This window comes from Mobula hypostoma, chromosome 6 (assembly GCF_963921235.1).
Source record: "Mobula hypostoma chromosome 6, sMobHyp1.1, whole genome shotgun sequence".
Taxonomy (NCBI): Eukaryota; Metazoa; Chordata; class Chondrichthyes; order Myliobatiformes; family Myliobatidae; genus Mobula; species Mobula hypostoma.
This window is the reverse complement of record NC_086102.1, coordinates 12,304,401-12,321,651: the sequence shown is the minus strand read 5'-3', so window position 1 is coordinate 12,321,651 and position 17,251 is coordinate 12,304,401. Positions and strand designations below refer to the sequence as shown.

Genomic DNA, 17,251 nt, shown 5'->3' with positions numbered 1-17,251 from the left:
TGTTCTGTCTGTGCAGCCTCCAACCTGATGGCATGAACATAGATTTCTCCAGCTCCAGGTATATATCGCACCACCCCCTCTCAGTTTTCATTCCCCATTCTGGCCCTTCTAACCCCTTCTCTTTCCTCACCAGCCCATCACCTCCCTCTGGTGTTTCTCCTCCGTTGTCCTCTCCGATCTGATTCCTTCTTCTTTAGCTCATTATCTCTTCCACCTATCACCTCCCTGCTTTTTACTTCATTCCCCCTCCTACTCACCTGGTCTCACCACCTGTCAGCTTGTACCCCTTCCACTCTTAACGCCACCCCCAACTACTTATCCGTTTATTCTGGCTTCTTTCCCCTTCCTTTCCAGTCCTAATGAAGGGTCAATTGCTTATTCCCCCCCTAGATGCTGCCTGACATGGTGTGTGTGTATGTACGTGCGTGCGCGCACGCACACACTTGCGTCTTCTTCTAATTCTACATAACAATGAAAATTCTATTTTGTTCACAGTGGCATTTATCACATCATGTTTTCTGAATGCATTGTTGCACTACCTCCTCAACACACCCTATTGGCACAATAAAGTCACAAGACATCTCCATACATTGTACTTATTAAAGTAGGATGTACAACAATCTCATGTGGATAGGGCGGTGAAGAAAGCTTTTGGTATGCTGGCCTTTATCAATCAGAGCATTGAGTACAGGAGTTGGGATGTAATGTTGAAATTGTATAAGGCATTGGTAAGGCCAAATTTGGAGTATTGTGTACAGTTCTAGTCACCGAATTACAGGAAAGATGTCAATAAAATTGAGAGAGTACAGAAGAGATTTACCAAAATGTTGCCTGGGTTTCATTATGAGGGGGATAGATAGAGTTGACGTGGATAGACGTGGATAGACTTTTTCCATTGAGAGTGGGGGAGATTCAAACGAGAGGACATGAGTTGAGAGTTAAAGGGCAAAAGTTTAGGGGTAACATGAGGGGGAACTTCTTTACTCAGAGAGTGGTAGCTGTGTGGAACGAGCTTCCAGCAGAATTGGTTGAGGCAGGTTCAATGTTGTTGTTTAAAGTTAAACTGGACAGCTATATGGACAGGAAAGGAATGGAGGGTTATGGGCTGGGTGCAGGGCGGTGGGACTAGGTGAGAGTAAGAGTTTGGCACAGACTAGAAGGGCCGAGGTGGCCTGTTTCCGTGCTGTAATTGTTATATCGTTAAGAGCCCAAAGCCACAGTAGCGTAGCGGTTAGCGCCATGCTGTTGCAGCTCAGGTGTTCCAGAGTTAGGAGTTCAATCCCGACTCCATCCATAAGGAGCTTGTACATTCTCCCCATGATCACATGGGTTTCCTCCCATAGTTCAAAGTTGTACCGGTTGGTAGGTTAAACTGTCCTGTGATTATGCTGATATTAAAAAGGGGGTTTGCTGGGCGGTGCAGTGCAGTGGGCCAGAAAGACCTGCTCCACACTCTATCTCTGATAAATATAGCCTTTCATCAGTAGTGCACCTACCTCTTGACAGTATTGCAATATTCCTTCTTTTGTGCCAAAGCAGCTGTTTGTTCCAGAAGGATCAGAGACCCATTTGCCAGTCTGTACATTCACGTGCATGTTTAGCTTGCCACAGAACATGGCAATTTGGGGTTCTGCTGCCAACAGTCCGGCACCTCCATCAGTTGGAACCTGGTAAAAAGAATGACATTCATTACTAAACAAAGTTTTTAAAAAGCCCCTGAAGAATCAGAGCAGCACACACAGGATGCTGCAGGAACTCAGCAGGTCAAGCAGCATCTATGAAAATTAAGACTACTGTACAGATCCTGACCTGAATCTGGGCCGTACCCTCCAAATACCCAGACCTGCCTCTCGGTTTTTTTGCACTACCTTACTTCCCATTTTTCTATTTTCTATTTATGATTATTAATTTAATTTTTTTATATTTACTAATTTTAACTATTTTTAATATTTTTAATATTTAATATTTGTAATCCAGGGAGTATGAAGCGCAGAATCAAATATCGCTGTGATGATTGTACGTTCTAGTACCAATTGTTTGGCGACAATAAAGTATAAAGTATTAATAGACAGTGGATGTTTCTGGCTGAGACCCTTCATTAGGACTGGAAAGGAAGGAAGAAGATGCCAGAATAAGGTGGGGGAAGGGAAAGGAGGGCAAGCTAGTTGATTGGTGAGGCTGGGAGAGGGGGGGAAGGTACCATTGAACCATGGATATTAAAGGTACCTTAGTTGTAGTGCTCGCAAGTTCGAGTTGTAAAGTGAAGTGATGGATATAGTGCCTTCTCTAAACGTCAAGGTTATTTTAAATGGAACAACCTTCTTTCTTTCACATCTAAATTAAAAAAGGGAGTTACATCACCATAGATCTACAATGTCTTCTTATTTTGTGGTAGTTACCTGGAAAGGGGGAGCAAATCAAATCCCCTGACAAACTATTCAATCACTGTGAAATCGGAGTCCTTGACCACTGTACCTTCGGTTGAATAATGCATTAAAAGGAGCTATAATAATACCTGATATATGACTCCACAAACCGAAGTACATTGTCACGTTTGTAAACGTACTTTCACAATGATTTCTCAGCTTGGCAGGTTCCATGATTGCCTGCCATTGAGACTTGCACTTAATGGCATATCTCACACTTCCTTGCTTTGAAGTTTTGCCTGATGACATCCAATGTTGACAATTAAACTTGAGGTTTTAATCCTAAAGCATTAAAGCATCTCTGGAATCACGATGAAATGGCGTTCATGATAATTCATCTACTCAGAAGATTACTGCAAGGCTATTTGACCCTGAATCTCTCAAGAATTCATCTGATGTTGCCACACATTTTAAACAATCACTGCACAGGATATGCACTGGCTGCTTTCCACATTGCCACTCCCCAACCAAGGGACAGCATGATCGAGATTTTAACTAAAATAAATTAGCTCGGAGCTCAAATCACGTGCTTCCACACTCTGAGTGATTCAAGAGTCCATATTACATCAGGAAGTGTTCCAGACTGCACAAGGGTGTTGCCTTTCATAAGGCTGGAGAAACATTTAGAAAACTGTTGCAAATTTTGTAAGCCATTGTGCGATCTGCTGAAAGGCAGGATTTATCTTAATGATACTTCCATTAAATTTGTAAGCATAAACAGACATGATGAAACAGTTGCCAGATTTACAGGCAAAATTGGATTAGCCTCTTATCTAAGATATTTATTTACTGAGATACAGCATGGAATAGGCCTTTCCGGCCCTTTGAACCAGGCTGCCCAGAAATCCCCTGATTTAATCCTTGCCGAAATCACAGGACAATTTACAATGACCAATTAACATACTAACTGGTATGTCTTTGGATCGTGGAAGGAAACTGGGAGCATCTGGAGGAAACCCATGTGGACACGGGGAGAACACACAAACTCTTTTCAGGGAGTGGCGGGAACGTTAGCATCCTGTACATCAAGAGGGAGCGTGGAACCCTCTGATTAAATTCAGTTGCCTTCAGAAATTCACATCCACCTATTCCTGCTTTCCAGCTGTACGGGTCTACAACAGAATCTACAGCGAGAATCATTCTTATTGAAGAATGCTGTCAAACAAGAACCTGTCATTTTTCTCAGTCTTTCCTGTGACATCGCATCTCATCTCCATTAAATCTCCCAGGGAACAGAGCTAATGTTTAAACTTAAATAGGTTCCATTCAATCCCTGCTGTCTATATTACAGAACCTAAACCTCAAGTAGTCAAGATTGAGTGTTCAGAAGACATTCTTTTGCACAGTCCAAAATCTGAACCATCACTGACACTTGCACTGAAGGGCAGAGATAGACCGTGCACTCAGCATCTGCAAGGCGATGGTTCTCCATCAATCTGTCGCTGTTACAACACACTTCCCTCCAACGGTTCAAGGTCAATATCTCCAGAGAAACCCATCGGTGAGGGCAGGCATCCATGTTGAAACTCACCACTACCTTAATACACCAGCAAAGCCTTTGGTCAATTGAGAAAAAGGACATACAATTCAGATTTATTTATCACACATGCATCAAACCATACATTGAAATGTGTCATTTGCGTTAACTACCATACAATCGAGGTGTGCTGGGGGAGGCCTGTGAGTGTCACCACACATTCCAGTGCCAACCTAACATGCCCACTGTGCTCGGCAGGACAACACAGAACACAACAAGCAACAAAATAACAGCAGCAAAACTTTCCTCCTCCCTACTCTCCCTCTGACAAAATTGGACAGTCCAACTCCAGAAGAGGTTTCCAGCCTCCAGCGATCCAGCTTTGATTTCCGTATTACTAATTGATCATCAGTAGTGACTTTTGGGCTAGTTGATGACAGGACCCCTCACTCCAGAGGAACTCCGTGAGCGCCATCTGTCTGGCCCTTGTGCTCCTTGCTCACACGGATATCCGATCCTGGGACACACCATCTAGCTCTGGGTTAGCTCAACATCCATGGATGTCCTTCGTCAGCACGTTGCTAGCCTTTGAGCATGGAGTGAATATATGGATCATAGGTGTCCTTCGTCACCCGTCCACATGGTTGGACACGCGGATAATCTCAGACTTTGCACAAGTTTATCATCTATCAGTAAATCCTGCCCCCCTCTACACTTCTGATTTATGGATTCCTACTTCACAGCAATGGACAAACACCAACATCCTCCACATTCACTGGAAAGATAGGTTATTCCTCAGTATCGAGATACTGTTACGTTAGATCACTGGGCTAACCATGTTGTTTAAGTAAACATGAAGAACTCAACAGGTGCTCAACACATGGTTCCCAAACTAGGGTCCACGGACCACTTGTTTAATGGTATTGGTCCATGGCATTAAAAAAAGTTGGGAACCCCTGGGACAGAGTGACGCATCAAGATTAAACTGGTCTTTTAATCACACATTCCTTCATCTTAGACCCTTAACAGTGTTGATGAGCACAGGAATTTTGGGGTCCAAGTTTATAGCTCCTTGAAAGTAGCTACACAGGTGGATAGCGGCCAAGGCTGCATATGGCACACTTGCCTTTATTAGTTGAGGCACTGCGTTCAAATCAGGAAGACGTCTTGCAGTTTTGTAAGACTCCAGTCAGGCCACCCCATTATAGGAAGGGTGCCCCAGCTTTGGAGAGGGTGCAGAAGATGTTCACCAGGATGCTGCCTGGTTAGAGGCCAAGTGCTATCATGAGAGGCTGGACAACCTTAAGTTGTTTTCTCTGGAGCAGCAGAGGCTGAGCGGAGATCTGACTGAGGTTTATAAGATTATAGAAACATAGAAACATAGAAAATAGGTGCAGGAGTAGGCCATTCGGCCCTTCGAGCCTGCACCGCCATTTATTATGATCATGGCTGATCATCCAACTCAGAACCCAGCCTTCCCTCCATACCCCCTGACCCCTGTAGCCACAAGGGCCATATCTAACTTCCTCTTAAACACAGCCAATGAACCGGCCTCAACAGTTTGCTGTGGCAGAGAATTCCACAGATTCACCACTCTCTGTGTGAAGAAGTTTTTCCTAATCTCGGTCCTAAAAGGCTTCCCCTCTATCCTCAAACTGTGACCCCTCGTTCTGGACCTCCCCAACATCGGGAACAATCTTCCCGCATCTAGCCTGTCCAATCCCTTTAGGATCTTATACGTTTCAATCAGATCCCCCCTCAATCTTCTAAATTCCAACGAGTACAAGCCCAGTTCATCCAGTCTTTCTTCATATGAAAGACCTGCCATCCCAGGAATCAATCTGGTGAACCTTCTTTGTACTCCCTCTATGGCAAAGATGTCTTTCCTCAGATTAGGGGACCAAAACTGCACACAATACTCCAGGTGTGGTCTCACCAAGGCCTTGTACAACTGCAGTAGTACCTCCCTGCTCCTGTACTCGAATCCTCTCGCTATAAATGCCAGCATACCGTTCGCCTTTTTCACCGCCTGCTGTACCTGCATGCCCACTTTCAATGACTGGTGTATAATAACACCCAGGTCTCGTTGCACCTCCCCTTTTCCTAATCTGCCACCATTCAGATAATAATCTGTTTTCCTATTTTTGCCACCAAAGTGGATAACTTCACATTTATCCACATTAAATTGCATCTGCCATGAGTTTGCCCACTCACCCAACCTATCCAAGTCACCCTGCATCCTCTTAGCATCCTCCTCACTGCTAACACTGCCACCCAGCTTCGTGTCATCCGCAAACTTGGAGATGCTGCATTTAATTCCCTCATCCAAGTCATTAATATATATTGTAAACAACTGGGGTCCCAGCACTGAGCCTTGCGGTACCCCACTAGTCACCGCCTGCCATTCTGAAAAGGTCCCGTTTATTCCCACTCTTTGCTTCCTGTCTGCTAACCAATTCTCCACCCACACCAATACCTTACCCCCAATACCGTGTGCTTTAAGTTTGCACACTAATCTCCTGTGTGGGACCTTGTCAAAAGCCTTTTGAAAATCCAAATATACCACATCCACTGGTTCTCCCCTATCCACTCTACTAGTTACATCCTCAAAAAATTCTATGAGATTCGTCAGACATGATTTTCCTTTCACAAATCCATGCTGACTTTGTCCGATCATTTCACCGCTTTCCAAATGTGCTGTTATCACATCCTTGATAACTGACTCCAGCAGTTTCCCCACCACCGACGTTAGGCTAACCGGCCTATAATTCCCCGGTTTCTCTCTCCCTCCTTTTTTAAAAAGTGGGGTTACATTAGCCACCCTCCAATCCTCAGGAACTAGTCCAGAATCTAACGAGTTTTGAAAAATTATCACTAATGCATCCACTATTTCTTGGGCTACTTCCTTAAGCACTCTGGGATGCAGACCATCTGGCCCTGGGGATTTATCTGCCTTCAATCCCTTCAATTTACCTAACACCACTTCCCTACTAACATGTATTTCACTCAGTTCCTCCATCTCACTGGACCCTCTGTCCCTTACTATTTCTGGAAGATTATTTATGTCCTCCTTAGTGAAGACAGAACCAAAGTAATTATTCAATTGGTCTGCCATGTCCTTGCTCCCCATAATCAATTCACCTGTTTCTGTCTGCAGGGGACCTACATTTGTCTTTATCAGTCTTTTCCTTTTTACATATCTATAAAAGCTTTTACAGTCCGTTTTTATGTTCTCTGCCAGTTTTCTCTCATAATCTTTTTTCCCCTTCCTAATTAAGCCCTTTGTCCTCCTCTGCTGAACTCTGAATTTCTCCCAGTCCTCAGGTGAGCCACTTTCTCTGGTTAATTTGTATGCTACTTCTTTGGAATTGATACTATCCCTAATTTCTCTTGTCAGCCACGGGTGCACTACCTTCCTTGATTTATTCTTTTGCCAAACTGGGATGAACAATTGTTGTAGTTCATCCATGCAACCTTTAAATGCCTGCCATTGCATATCCACCGTCAATCCTTTGAGGGACATAGATAGAGTAGGCATACAGTATATCCAACCCCCCCCCCCCCAAGGTTGAAATCTCTAATACCAGAGGGCGTATATTTAAGGTGAGAGGGTAAATTCAAAGTAAGTGTGAGAGGCAAGATGTTTTGTTTTTTTTTTAAAAACAAATTGGTAGGTACCTGGAATCCACTGCCTGGGGTGCTGGTGAAGGCAGATACATTAGGGCCTGTGAGGGAAATGGAAGGATATGGACATTGTGCAGGCAGAGGGGATTAGTTTAGCTGGCCATTTGAAAGTAACTTAACTGGTTCAGCACAACATTGTGGGCTGAAGGGTCTGTTCCTGTGTTCTATATTCTATTATGTCACTTCGTCTAACAGGCTCAGCAAAAGGTGCTCAGGTTACATATCAGCAATTTTATTGAAGGAGCTTTTAATTTCACCCAAGCAATAGTCTAATAACACCAAAGGCAACACTTTCATCCAATTTGCCACTCCCTGCCCTAAATGGTAGGTGGAAAACTGAAGCACATCAATGTTACTCATTGGAGAATAGTTGAATCACTCTGGCAGGTTTATTACACGTCCAGAGAAGAAATGGTTCAATGGTTCATTTAATCTCAAAGAATGCATACAGTATACAACCTGAAACTCTCAATTTTCACGGCTCAAATTACCAGCACTGGGATTCAAAGCATTTTCCTTCCCATATTCCCCACCATCACCAGTCTGAGTTAAGTAACTACCAAAATTCAAGATCACAGGGGGAAAAAAAAATTCACAATCCATTATGGAGTTACCACATGAGAAACAACAATTTGTTACTTGTGCAGATTCGTGAAGCGCCTCAGGGCAGAAGCTGATCGTGCTTTCAATCCAGTTGAGCTGACTGACGATGCCCTGCACAAGTGGGCTAGGAGTGTGCATATGAGAGAGATGGAGTTCACTCTCCCTCACACCCTGAGCCAACTTGTGGTACAGAAAGATCTGACTAAGAAAGCAGTGGAGGCTACCTCAGTAAATATATTTAAGACAAGGTTGGATAAATTTTTGCATAGTAGCGGAATTAAGGGTTATGGGGAAAAAGCAGGTAGGTGGAGGTGAGTCCATGGCCGGATCAGCCATGGTCTTACTGAATGGTGGAGCAGGCTCAACGGGCCAGATGGCCGACTCCTGCTCCTATTTCGTACGTAACCCTCAACACAATTAATTCTGCAAATCTAAAGCAACACACACAAAACGCCAGAGGAACTCAGGAGGTCAGGCAGCATCAATGGAAAGGAATAAACAGCTGATTTTTTGGGCTGAGACCTTTCATCAGGACTGGAAAGGAATGGGGAAAATACCAGAATAAGAAGGTGGGAAGAAGAGGAGGAATACAGCTAGCAGGTAATAGGTGAAGCCAGGTGAATGGGAGTGGCGGGGGGGCTGGGGGAGATGAAGTAAGAAGCTGGAAGGTGATGTGGAAAAGGTAAAGGTCAAAGAGCAGCAGAGATCAAGGGTCTTTCAGAGGGCAGCAGAAATTAACCCCATCATTGACTAACCAAATCATTTAATGCACATCTTCTCCCGTTGCCAGGGTACAGAACTCTCATTCACTTCCCTTCCTCACCCCTCCCAAGGATCTAATCTGACCTGCACCAACATAGTGAGCTGTAAGGCTTGTATGGCCTGGAAACAGCCCATTAAGCCTTCATTTTCATGCCAACCAGTGGACTCCAATCCATACTAATTCCATCTCTCAGCAGTTAGCCCATACTACTAAACTTAAGTGATTCAAGTACTCATCTACAAAGATTTAAGTGCTGTCAGTGGTTCCACTTCCATCACTCTCCTTGGGTAGTACGTTTCCAAGTCCTGTTCAAAAAATAATCAGATGGGTGAGACGGGATCCATCATCTCTGATTAGGCCCCGTCATTCCAATCATAATCAGTCCTGTACTTCATTTCTCCATTCTCTTCCCAACTACTGATGTTAAGCTCACAGATTTACAATTACCAGGTTTACCCCTGCTGCCCTTCTTGAAAGGGGGAAACATGTCTACTACCCAACAGTAACCTCATTAATGACCAGATAAACTCGGATAAAGCTCCAGAGATCTTTTCCCTTGCTTCCAACAGGAGCCTGGAAGAGACCTCATCCAGCTTTGGGGATTTATCCACTATAAGTGCCCCGATAGTGTAGTGATTAGCGCAATACTATTACCGCTTAGGGCATGGGAGTTCAGAATTCATTTCTAGTGCCACATGCAAGGAGTTTGTACGTCCCCCCCAGGTACTCCGGTTTCCTCCACAGTTCAAAGAGATAGTGGTCAATGTAAACCGTGCTGTGATTAGGCAAGGGTTAAGTTGGTGGGCTGCAAGATGGCACAGCTCGTTAGGCTGGAAGGGTTGGAAGGGCCTGTTCCGCCCTGCATCTCCAAATAAATTAATAAAGTGAAGCCTGATGAGGCAGAGTATGTCCTCTATTAAGACTTGCATGAGATTTTAGTTGTCCTCTTTGCTAAATTCTCCAACAGCAATGTTAGCGTCCTTCCTGGATATTGAATAATAGTATTAATTTACGTCCATGCCTATAGCTCCTGGCTGCTACACAAGTTGCTGTTGTCCCCAACTATTGACTTGTTAGCCGAATGTTAGTGGCAGGGAAATGCTGGAATCATACATAAAAAAGGATGCAAAGACAGAACACATCGGATAAAATGAGGATTGAATAAATCTAGCACACATTTATGAAAGTAGAACGTTTGACAAATCTACTGAAGTTCTTGGAGGATGAGACTAGTCAAAGAGATGAGGAACCAGTCACCTTTGCCACAAGAAAAGATTGGGAGTATATCAGAGTTTGCTTCCATCTTAGTCTGACATTCAAAATTTAAATGGTAGGCTGCAGGGAAATTTGATAAAAGATAAAGTGTCACATGGAGGAGAGATACAGAAGGGATAGTCTGACTTGAAGAATTTCTTCACTCCAAGGATGGTAAGCATTTGAAATTCCCCATGCCCAAGGGCCGTGAAGGTTCAGTCACTGCATAGATTGATAGATTGCTAGACATTAAGGGAATTGAGGAATATGGATGGCACTGGAAAATACTGCTGAGGATGATTATAATTAATGGTGAAGCAGGCTTGAATGACCTACCTCAGCTCCTGTTTCTTTCTATTCTTTTCTCCAAAAGGTTTAAAAAGGAAAACAATTTTCCTATTTGAAAACAAAATCCAAAAAAACAACTTTCAAGGAGGACATTCTAGATAACAATTCATTGGATTTGAAAACAATTCTGATTTGCTATTTCCATTGAGGTTATGCAACAAAAACACTGCTGGGGAGGACTGAATAGCCTGTCAAGGACAAAATACTTGCAGCTCTGAAGCTAGCATATGATAAATAAGCCATCTCCTCTGCTGGCATTTGTTTAGTACAGTTTCTAGGAGACAGGTATTTACACTGCTAAATTAGGCCCTTTCATCATGGTGGCAAGGTTGGGTCTACTTGCTTTTCATTCTCAGCTACAATCATAAAGAGAGGCTGAACTTCGAACATTAGGCTCCAGAAGCCAGCATGGGGTGCTGATGGAAGGTTACAAGTCATTGTAATGTTAAATAAGTACATGAAAATATCTCTCTCAAAAGTGCCATTTTTTTCAGCTTGCTTCTTCCATTACTGAAGTGCAACCAAAGTTCTGAAGCTTAACGCTTTGATGATCGGCAAGAAAAATGTAAGCACCCACACAATATCAGAATTCTTAAACATGAGAAAATCAGCAGATGGTGGAAATTCAAGCAACACACACAAAATGCTCGTGGAACGCAGCAGGCCAGGCAGCACCTATAGGAAGAAGTACAGTCGACGTTTCGGGCCAAAACTCGGCCCAAAACGTCGACTGTTCTTCTTCCTATAGATGCTGCCTGGCCTGCCGCATTCCACCAGCATTTTGTGTGTTATCAGAATTCTTAGTTATGTCTTTCCTTGACTATCCTTGGCAGATATTTTAGATGCATCAGTTTACAGAACCGTGCCTTTTTGTATTGTTTTTAAATAAAAAGAATTTTGAAATATTTGAGTTTTGACTTTATCCTTTCTGGAAAATAGTCAAAATCAATTTCAAAAAGTTCAAAGTGAATTTAATATCAAGGTATGTATGTCACAGCATACAATCTCTGAGATTCACTTTCTTGCAGATGTTCACAGTAGAACAGAGAAATGACTCATAATCAGTTATTTATTGCCAGTGTGTGAAACATACCAAAATTGATTGTGGTTCGGTGCCAAGCATCAAACACGGCAATATCATAATGGACAATGCAATAGCAACCAAAAATTTACAAGACAGTAGTGCAAACAGCCATGAGCAATCAATAGTCAGCAGAAGGTTACATACGCAAATGTCAATAATCAAACTCAAATAAATGTGAACATATGAACAGACTCAATAATTATCAACAGAACAAGGAGAGCAGGAAAGACCATTTAATAGATCTTGGCAGGGACAGTTAAGGCTGATTTATACTTGTGCGTACTGGTTTACTCCATAGCCTACGCAAGTGGGTTACGCCGTTGTGAGCATTTATACTTGTGCATTGGTGTGTCTGCGTCGCTCTGCAATTCACTGCCAAAACGCTAGTTGGCGGTGTGGTTTCTATGCCACTGTGTTGAGTTTCTTCATGTTGAAACTCCAACACGAAGAAACTCAAACTTCAAACAATGGCGACTGAAACTGAAGGAGGGTGAATTTTCTGTGCTTGTCCGGCCACTGAGAGACATGGACAAGGAAATGCATTTTGAATATTTTCGGATGTCAGCAGGTAGATTTGATGATTTGGTTCATCGTCTTGATGGACAGGCAAAAACTACACACAAAGACTGACAAATATACAATGTGCAAAAGAACACCAATTAAAATAATTATTATAATAATAAGGAAATAAATAATATTGAGAACACAAGTTGTAGAGTCCTTTAAAACTAGGTCCATAGGTTGTGGAATCAGTTCAGTGTTGAGGCAAGTGAAACTATCGATGCTGGTTTAAGGAGTGATACATCTTTCATTGCTACAAGGCATTTAACTACCATTATTGCCATACACCCCAAAGATATTGCAGTATTTGATAACTACACGCAAGGATAAGTCATGACTGAAGACAAGGGGAATCAAATATACCAACTTAGTCACAAAAATCAAAAGCACAATTTTACATTACTTCACTGAGTTTGCTGTCTTCTTGTAATGATCAATAAAGTGGATCTTTCTAAACAGTCACACAATACCATGAGTTACTAATTACTCTAAAGGCCTCCAGTAAAATACTAGGAACTTGTGTTGTGATTGCCCCACAGACATGAACCAAAACAGCTGTCTTATGATAAGCATGACCCTTAAAGTTTGCATATTCATTTTGCAACACAGATAAATAATTGGAATTTACATAATTACACTTGGTCCAACAATGGAAAAAGTGAACAAGCGGGCAAAACAGCTAATTATTGGATTCCTCTCTGCCACATACACAGTACTGTGCAAATATCTAGGCACATATATATATATATATAGCTGGGGTGCTACTTTTGCAGAGTACTATTCAATTTTTACCAAACATGTCTTTATTTCTTAGATGTTGCCGATGGTGTCAGCAGTCTGGGTTACAATAGGGCAAAGCCTTGGGCAATCTGCTTGATTTTACTCTTCAACCACCCGCGTTAAAACTTGGGGAGTTGAGGGATTAGATATTTAGTTTAGATGGACTTGGTTGTGAATAAAACAGAGTCAAAATTGATAATTACAGATGACAAATCAGAAGAGTCAGATTTATTTATCACATGTACATTGAAACATGTGGTAAAATGTGTTGTTTGCATTAACAACCAACACACCCAAGAACATGCTGGGGGCAGCCTGCAAGTGTTGCCACACATTCCAGCACTGATAGGAACATGAGATAGGGCATCTATGGGGATAAAGAGTTTTTAATCCTTTTATATAAAGAACATGGATAAAGGACTGATTCTTTTTTGTAGGTCAGCTACTTACAAGGGATTATGAGCTTCTGTATTTTTAATGCAACATTCTAAACTACAGCACACCTAGAGTAACCATGTGGACTACTATTTTCAGCAAGCAATAAATCAGTGCTTTACTCAGCCCTTGATTTACATCTTACAATGAAATTTTACTGCATATGGGAGGCATACCAAGGAAAAACTTGTAGTCAAGAGCTGGCAGGTAACACTGCTGGATCTTCTCTGACCCAGCTCCCCAACAGTCTTTAAAGAGTGGTACAATAATATTAGCTTAACAAAGTACATTTCCTATCCTCTTTTAGATGTAGATAACCACTCAAATATTCTATTCAAGAACATTTCATGAACACTTGACTTCTACTTAAATAGATCAGATCCCTTCCCCCAGGCTTTCCCACTCAGTATTAATTTGAGTATGAACGCTACCTCGTAACACCAGTGTGCTCAGTAAGAGGAAGTGTGAGTGGAGGTATGAGTGCCGAGACCGCAGGTAAAATACCTAAGGAATCGCACTTGTAACTGTTCTGCTCTATGTAGTTATAAGCTCCACTAGGAAAAGCTGAACTCCTTCTTCACACTGACGTCCATCACATCCACTTCACTACTGAGAATACAACAGTAATGTGAGCTGCCACTTCAAGTCAAACTAACGATACAATGAACTAAAGACTAAAGTGTGCCAGGAGGATAGGAACAATTTGAAAAGATCCAGTTAAAAATCACCAATAATACAAACGGCCTTAAAGCAGGGGTACCCAACCCGAGGTCCATGGAACCCTCAATTAATGGTACTGGGAACCCCTACCTTAAAGGGTCTACCAATGACTATGACGAGCAAGTTCCTTTGATCGCAGTATGAAAGCCAACACAGAACTGTTTATGCAACTGGCAAGGGCCTGTCAGTGCTGTTGGACTAATGTGGATACGTATATCCAATTAGGAGCAGACCACTCACAAGAACAATTTTAAAGGGGATTCTTCTGATAATTATCATGAGGAACTTGACTAGTACCAGCATTTTACAACAACCGTATGGCTAAGATCAAGCCTTTGGCAAGGTGCCACATGGGAGGCTGGTCAAGAAGGTTCAGTCGCTCAGCGTTCAGGATGAGGTAGTAAACTGGATTTGACATTGGCTTCATGGGAGATGGCAGCCTCTCTGACTGGAGGCATGTGCTGGTGTTGGAACTATTTGCCACAGAGAGCAGTGGAGGCCAAGTCTACATGTATTTTTAAGGCAGAGGTTGAGATTCTTAATTGATCAGGGCATGAAGGGATAACAGGGACAAGGCAGGAGATTGGGACAGAGGGGAAAGTAGGTCAGCCATGATGAAATGGCCTAATTCTGCTCCTATGTCTTATGGTCTTATAAATCAAAGTACTGTGTTCAGACATTGGGATGTTATGTTGAAATTGTATAAGATGTTGGTGAGGCCTAATTTGGAGTTCTTGTCAACTAACTACAGGAAAGATGTCAATAAGATTGAAAGAGTACAGAGAAAATTTACAAGAATGTTGCCTGGACTCAAGGACCTGTGTTGTGGGGAGAGGTTAAATAGGTTAGGACTTTATTCCCTAGTAAGAGAATGAGGGAAGATTTGATAAGAAGTATACAAAATTATGAGGGGTATAGATAGGCTAAATACAAGCAACACTTTTTCCATTGTGCTTTGGTGAGACGAGAACTAGATGTCAAGGGTGAAAGGTGAATGATTAAAAGGAACATGAGGGAGAACTTCACGGTGAGAATGTTGAACGAGCTGCCATTGCAGATAGTGGGCTCAATTTCAACATTTAAGAGAAATTTGGATAAGTATATGGATGGGAGGGATATAGAGGACTAAGGTCCTGGTGCAGGTTGATGGAACTAGGCAGATTAATAGCTCGGCAAGTATTAGATATGCCGAGTTTCTGTGCTGTAGTGCTCTATGACACGAAACACACATGTTACTAGAAACAATTAGAAGCCTTTTTCTCCTTTCACTGGGCCCATATTTGCTTGATTAAAGGACTTCTCTTTCCATAAGATACAAGGAGTGGAATTAGGCCATTAAGTACACTCCACCATTCAATCATGGCCGATTTATTTTCCCTCTCAAACCCCATTAGCCCGCCTTCTCCCTGTAATCTTTGGCACTCTTATGAATTCAAGAATCCTTCATTCAAATATTGCTAGATATTCCTGCTCCTGATTTATTTTGTAACAAAGATCATATCCAAAAAAAAAGAGGGAAAGGAGAGAATTCTCCTAAAGCAACTTGGGGCCACCTTTAATACTCACTGCGTTATGTGCCGTAGTTGACATCCTGCACACACGGACTGTGTCATATATTTAACAGAATGCTAATGAATGGAGCACTGGTATTTTGGAACTGAGTGTCACACAGCAGGTGAAAGCAACTGCCCAAAGGCACCCTGTTTCCTCATTATATAGTCACGCCCCTTTTTTAAAAAAAGGTTGCACAGTGCCAGCAGAATGTGACATTTGATCCTTGCCGTTTGTGCACAAAGGTTCTTGCGGTGTTTGCATTAGGAACTTAATCTCATGAGAAAAATAATTGAGGGCGTAGGATTTCGTTCAATAAAAGATTGTCAGCTTCAAACTGAAGGAAAGTCCACATCCTTTCATGACCTTCTCTACAGAGGACAGTAGTAGAGAAAAATAAACAGCTTATGAGCAGTAAACCTTATAAATGAATAACAATTTTAAGGAATAGTTTCTGGAAAAAGAACGCTTCTGCCCACTAAACATATTATGAAAAAAAACATCTATCCTTGGATAGTCTTTCAGGATCACTACCGGCATGCTTTCAGATTTGTGAGTACTGAAGAACTACACTCAAGAACTACACTCAGTGGCCATATTATTAGATACACTTGAACATTAATGAGAATATATACTTGTATACTCTGGAATTTAGAAGGCTGAGAGGGGATCTTATTGGAACATATAAGATTATTAAGGGATTGGACACATTGGAGGCAGGAAGCATGTTCCCGCTGATGGGTGAATCCAGAACCAGAGGCCACAGTTTAAGAATAAGGGGTAGGCCATGTAGAACGGAGTTGAGGAAAAGCTTTTTCACCCAGAGGGTGGTGGATATATGGAATGCTCTGCCCCAGAAGGCTGTGGAGGCCATGTCTCTGGATGCTTTCAAGAAAGACATGGATAGAGCTCTTAAAGATAGCGGAATCAAAGGTTATGGGGATAAGGCAGGAACTGGATACTGATTGTGGATGATCAGCCATGATCACAGTGAATGGCGGTGCTGGCTTGAAGAGCCCAATGGCCTACTCCTGCACCTATTGTCTAATACTTATTCAGCTAATCATGTGGCAGCAACTCAATGCACAAAAGCATACAGACATGGTCAAGAGGTTCCAATGTTGTTCAGAACAAACATCAGAATAAAGAAGAAATGTGATATATGTGATTTGACCGTGGAATGATTGTTGGTGCCAGAATCGGCGGTTTGAGTATCTCAAAAACTGCTGATCTCCTGGGATTTTCATAATCAACCGTCTCTGGAATTTACAGAGAGTGGTGCGAGAAAAAAAATCCAGCGAGTAGCAGTTCTGTGGGCAAAAACACCTTGTTAGCGAGAGGTCAGAGGAGAATGGCCAAACCAGTTCAAGCTGACTGGAACGTGACAATAACTCATAACATGCATTATGAAAGTGGTGTGCAGACCAGCATCTCTAAACACACATGTTGAACCTTGAAGTGGATGAGCTACAGCAGCAGAAGATCACATTGGGTTCTACTCCTGTACCTAATAAAGTGGCCACTGAGTGTACATAGGAGGCTCAGACACTGACACAGGAAAATAG

The 17,251-nt window shown here is 42.3% G+C and overlaps 1 protein-coding gene across 4 annotated transcripts in view; it reads right to left on the bottom strand.

The window, feature by feature from the left end:
* Positions 1-17,251, bottom strand: part of appa (amyloid beta (A4) precursor protein a) — a 220,898-nt gene that overhangs the window by 163,295 nt on the left and 40,352 nt on the right. For all 4 annotated transcript variants that reach the window (XM_063050282.1, XM_063050284.1, XM_063050280.1 and 1 more), the window contains exon 2: positions 1,497-1,667. In XM_063050282.1, coding sequence (XP_062906352.1) covers positions 1,497-1,667 — 171 coding nt within the window. The remainder of the gene's footprint in view (positions 1-1,496; positions 1,668-17,251) is intronic.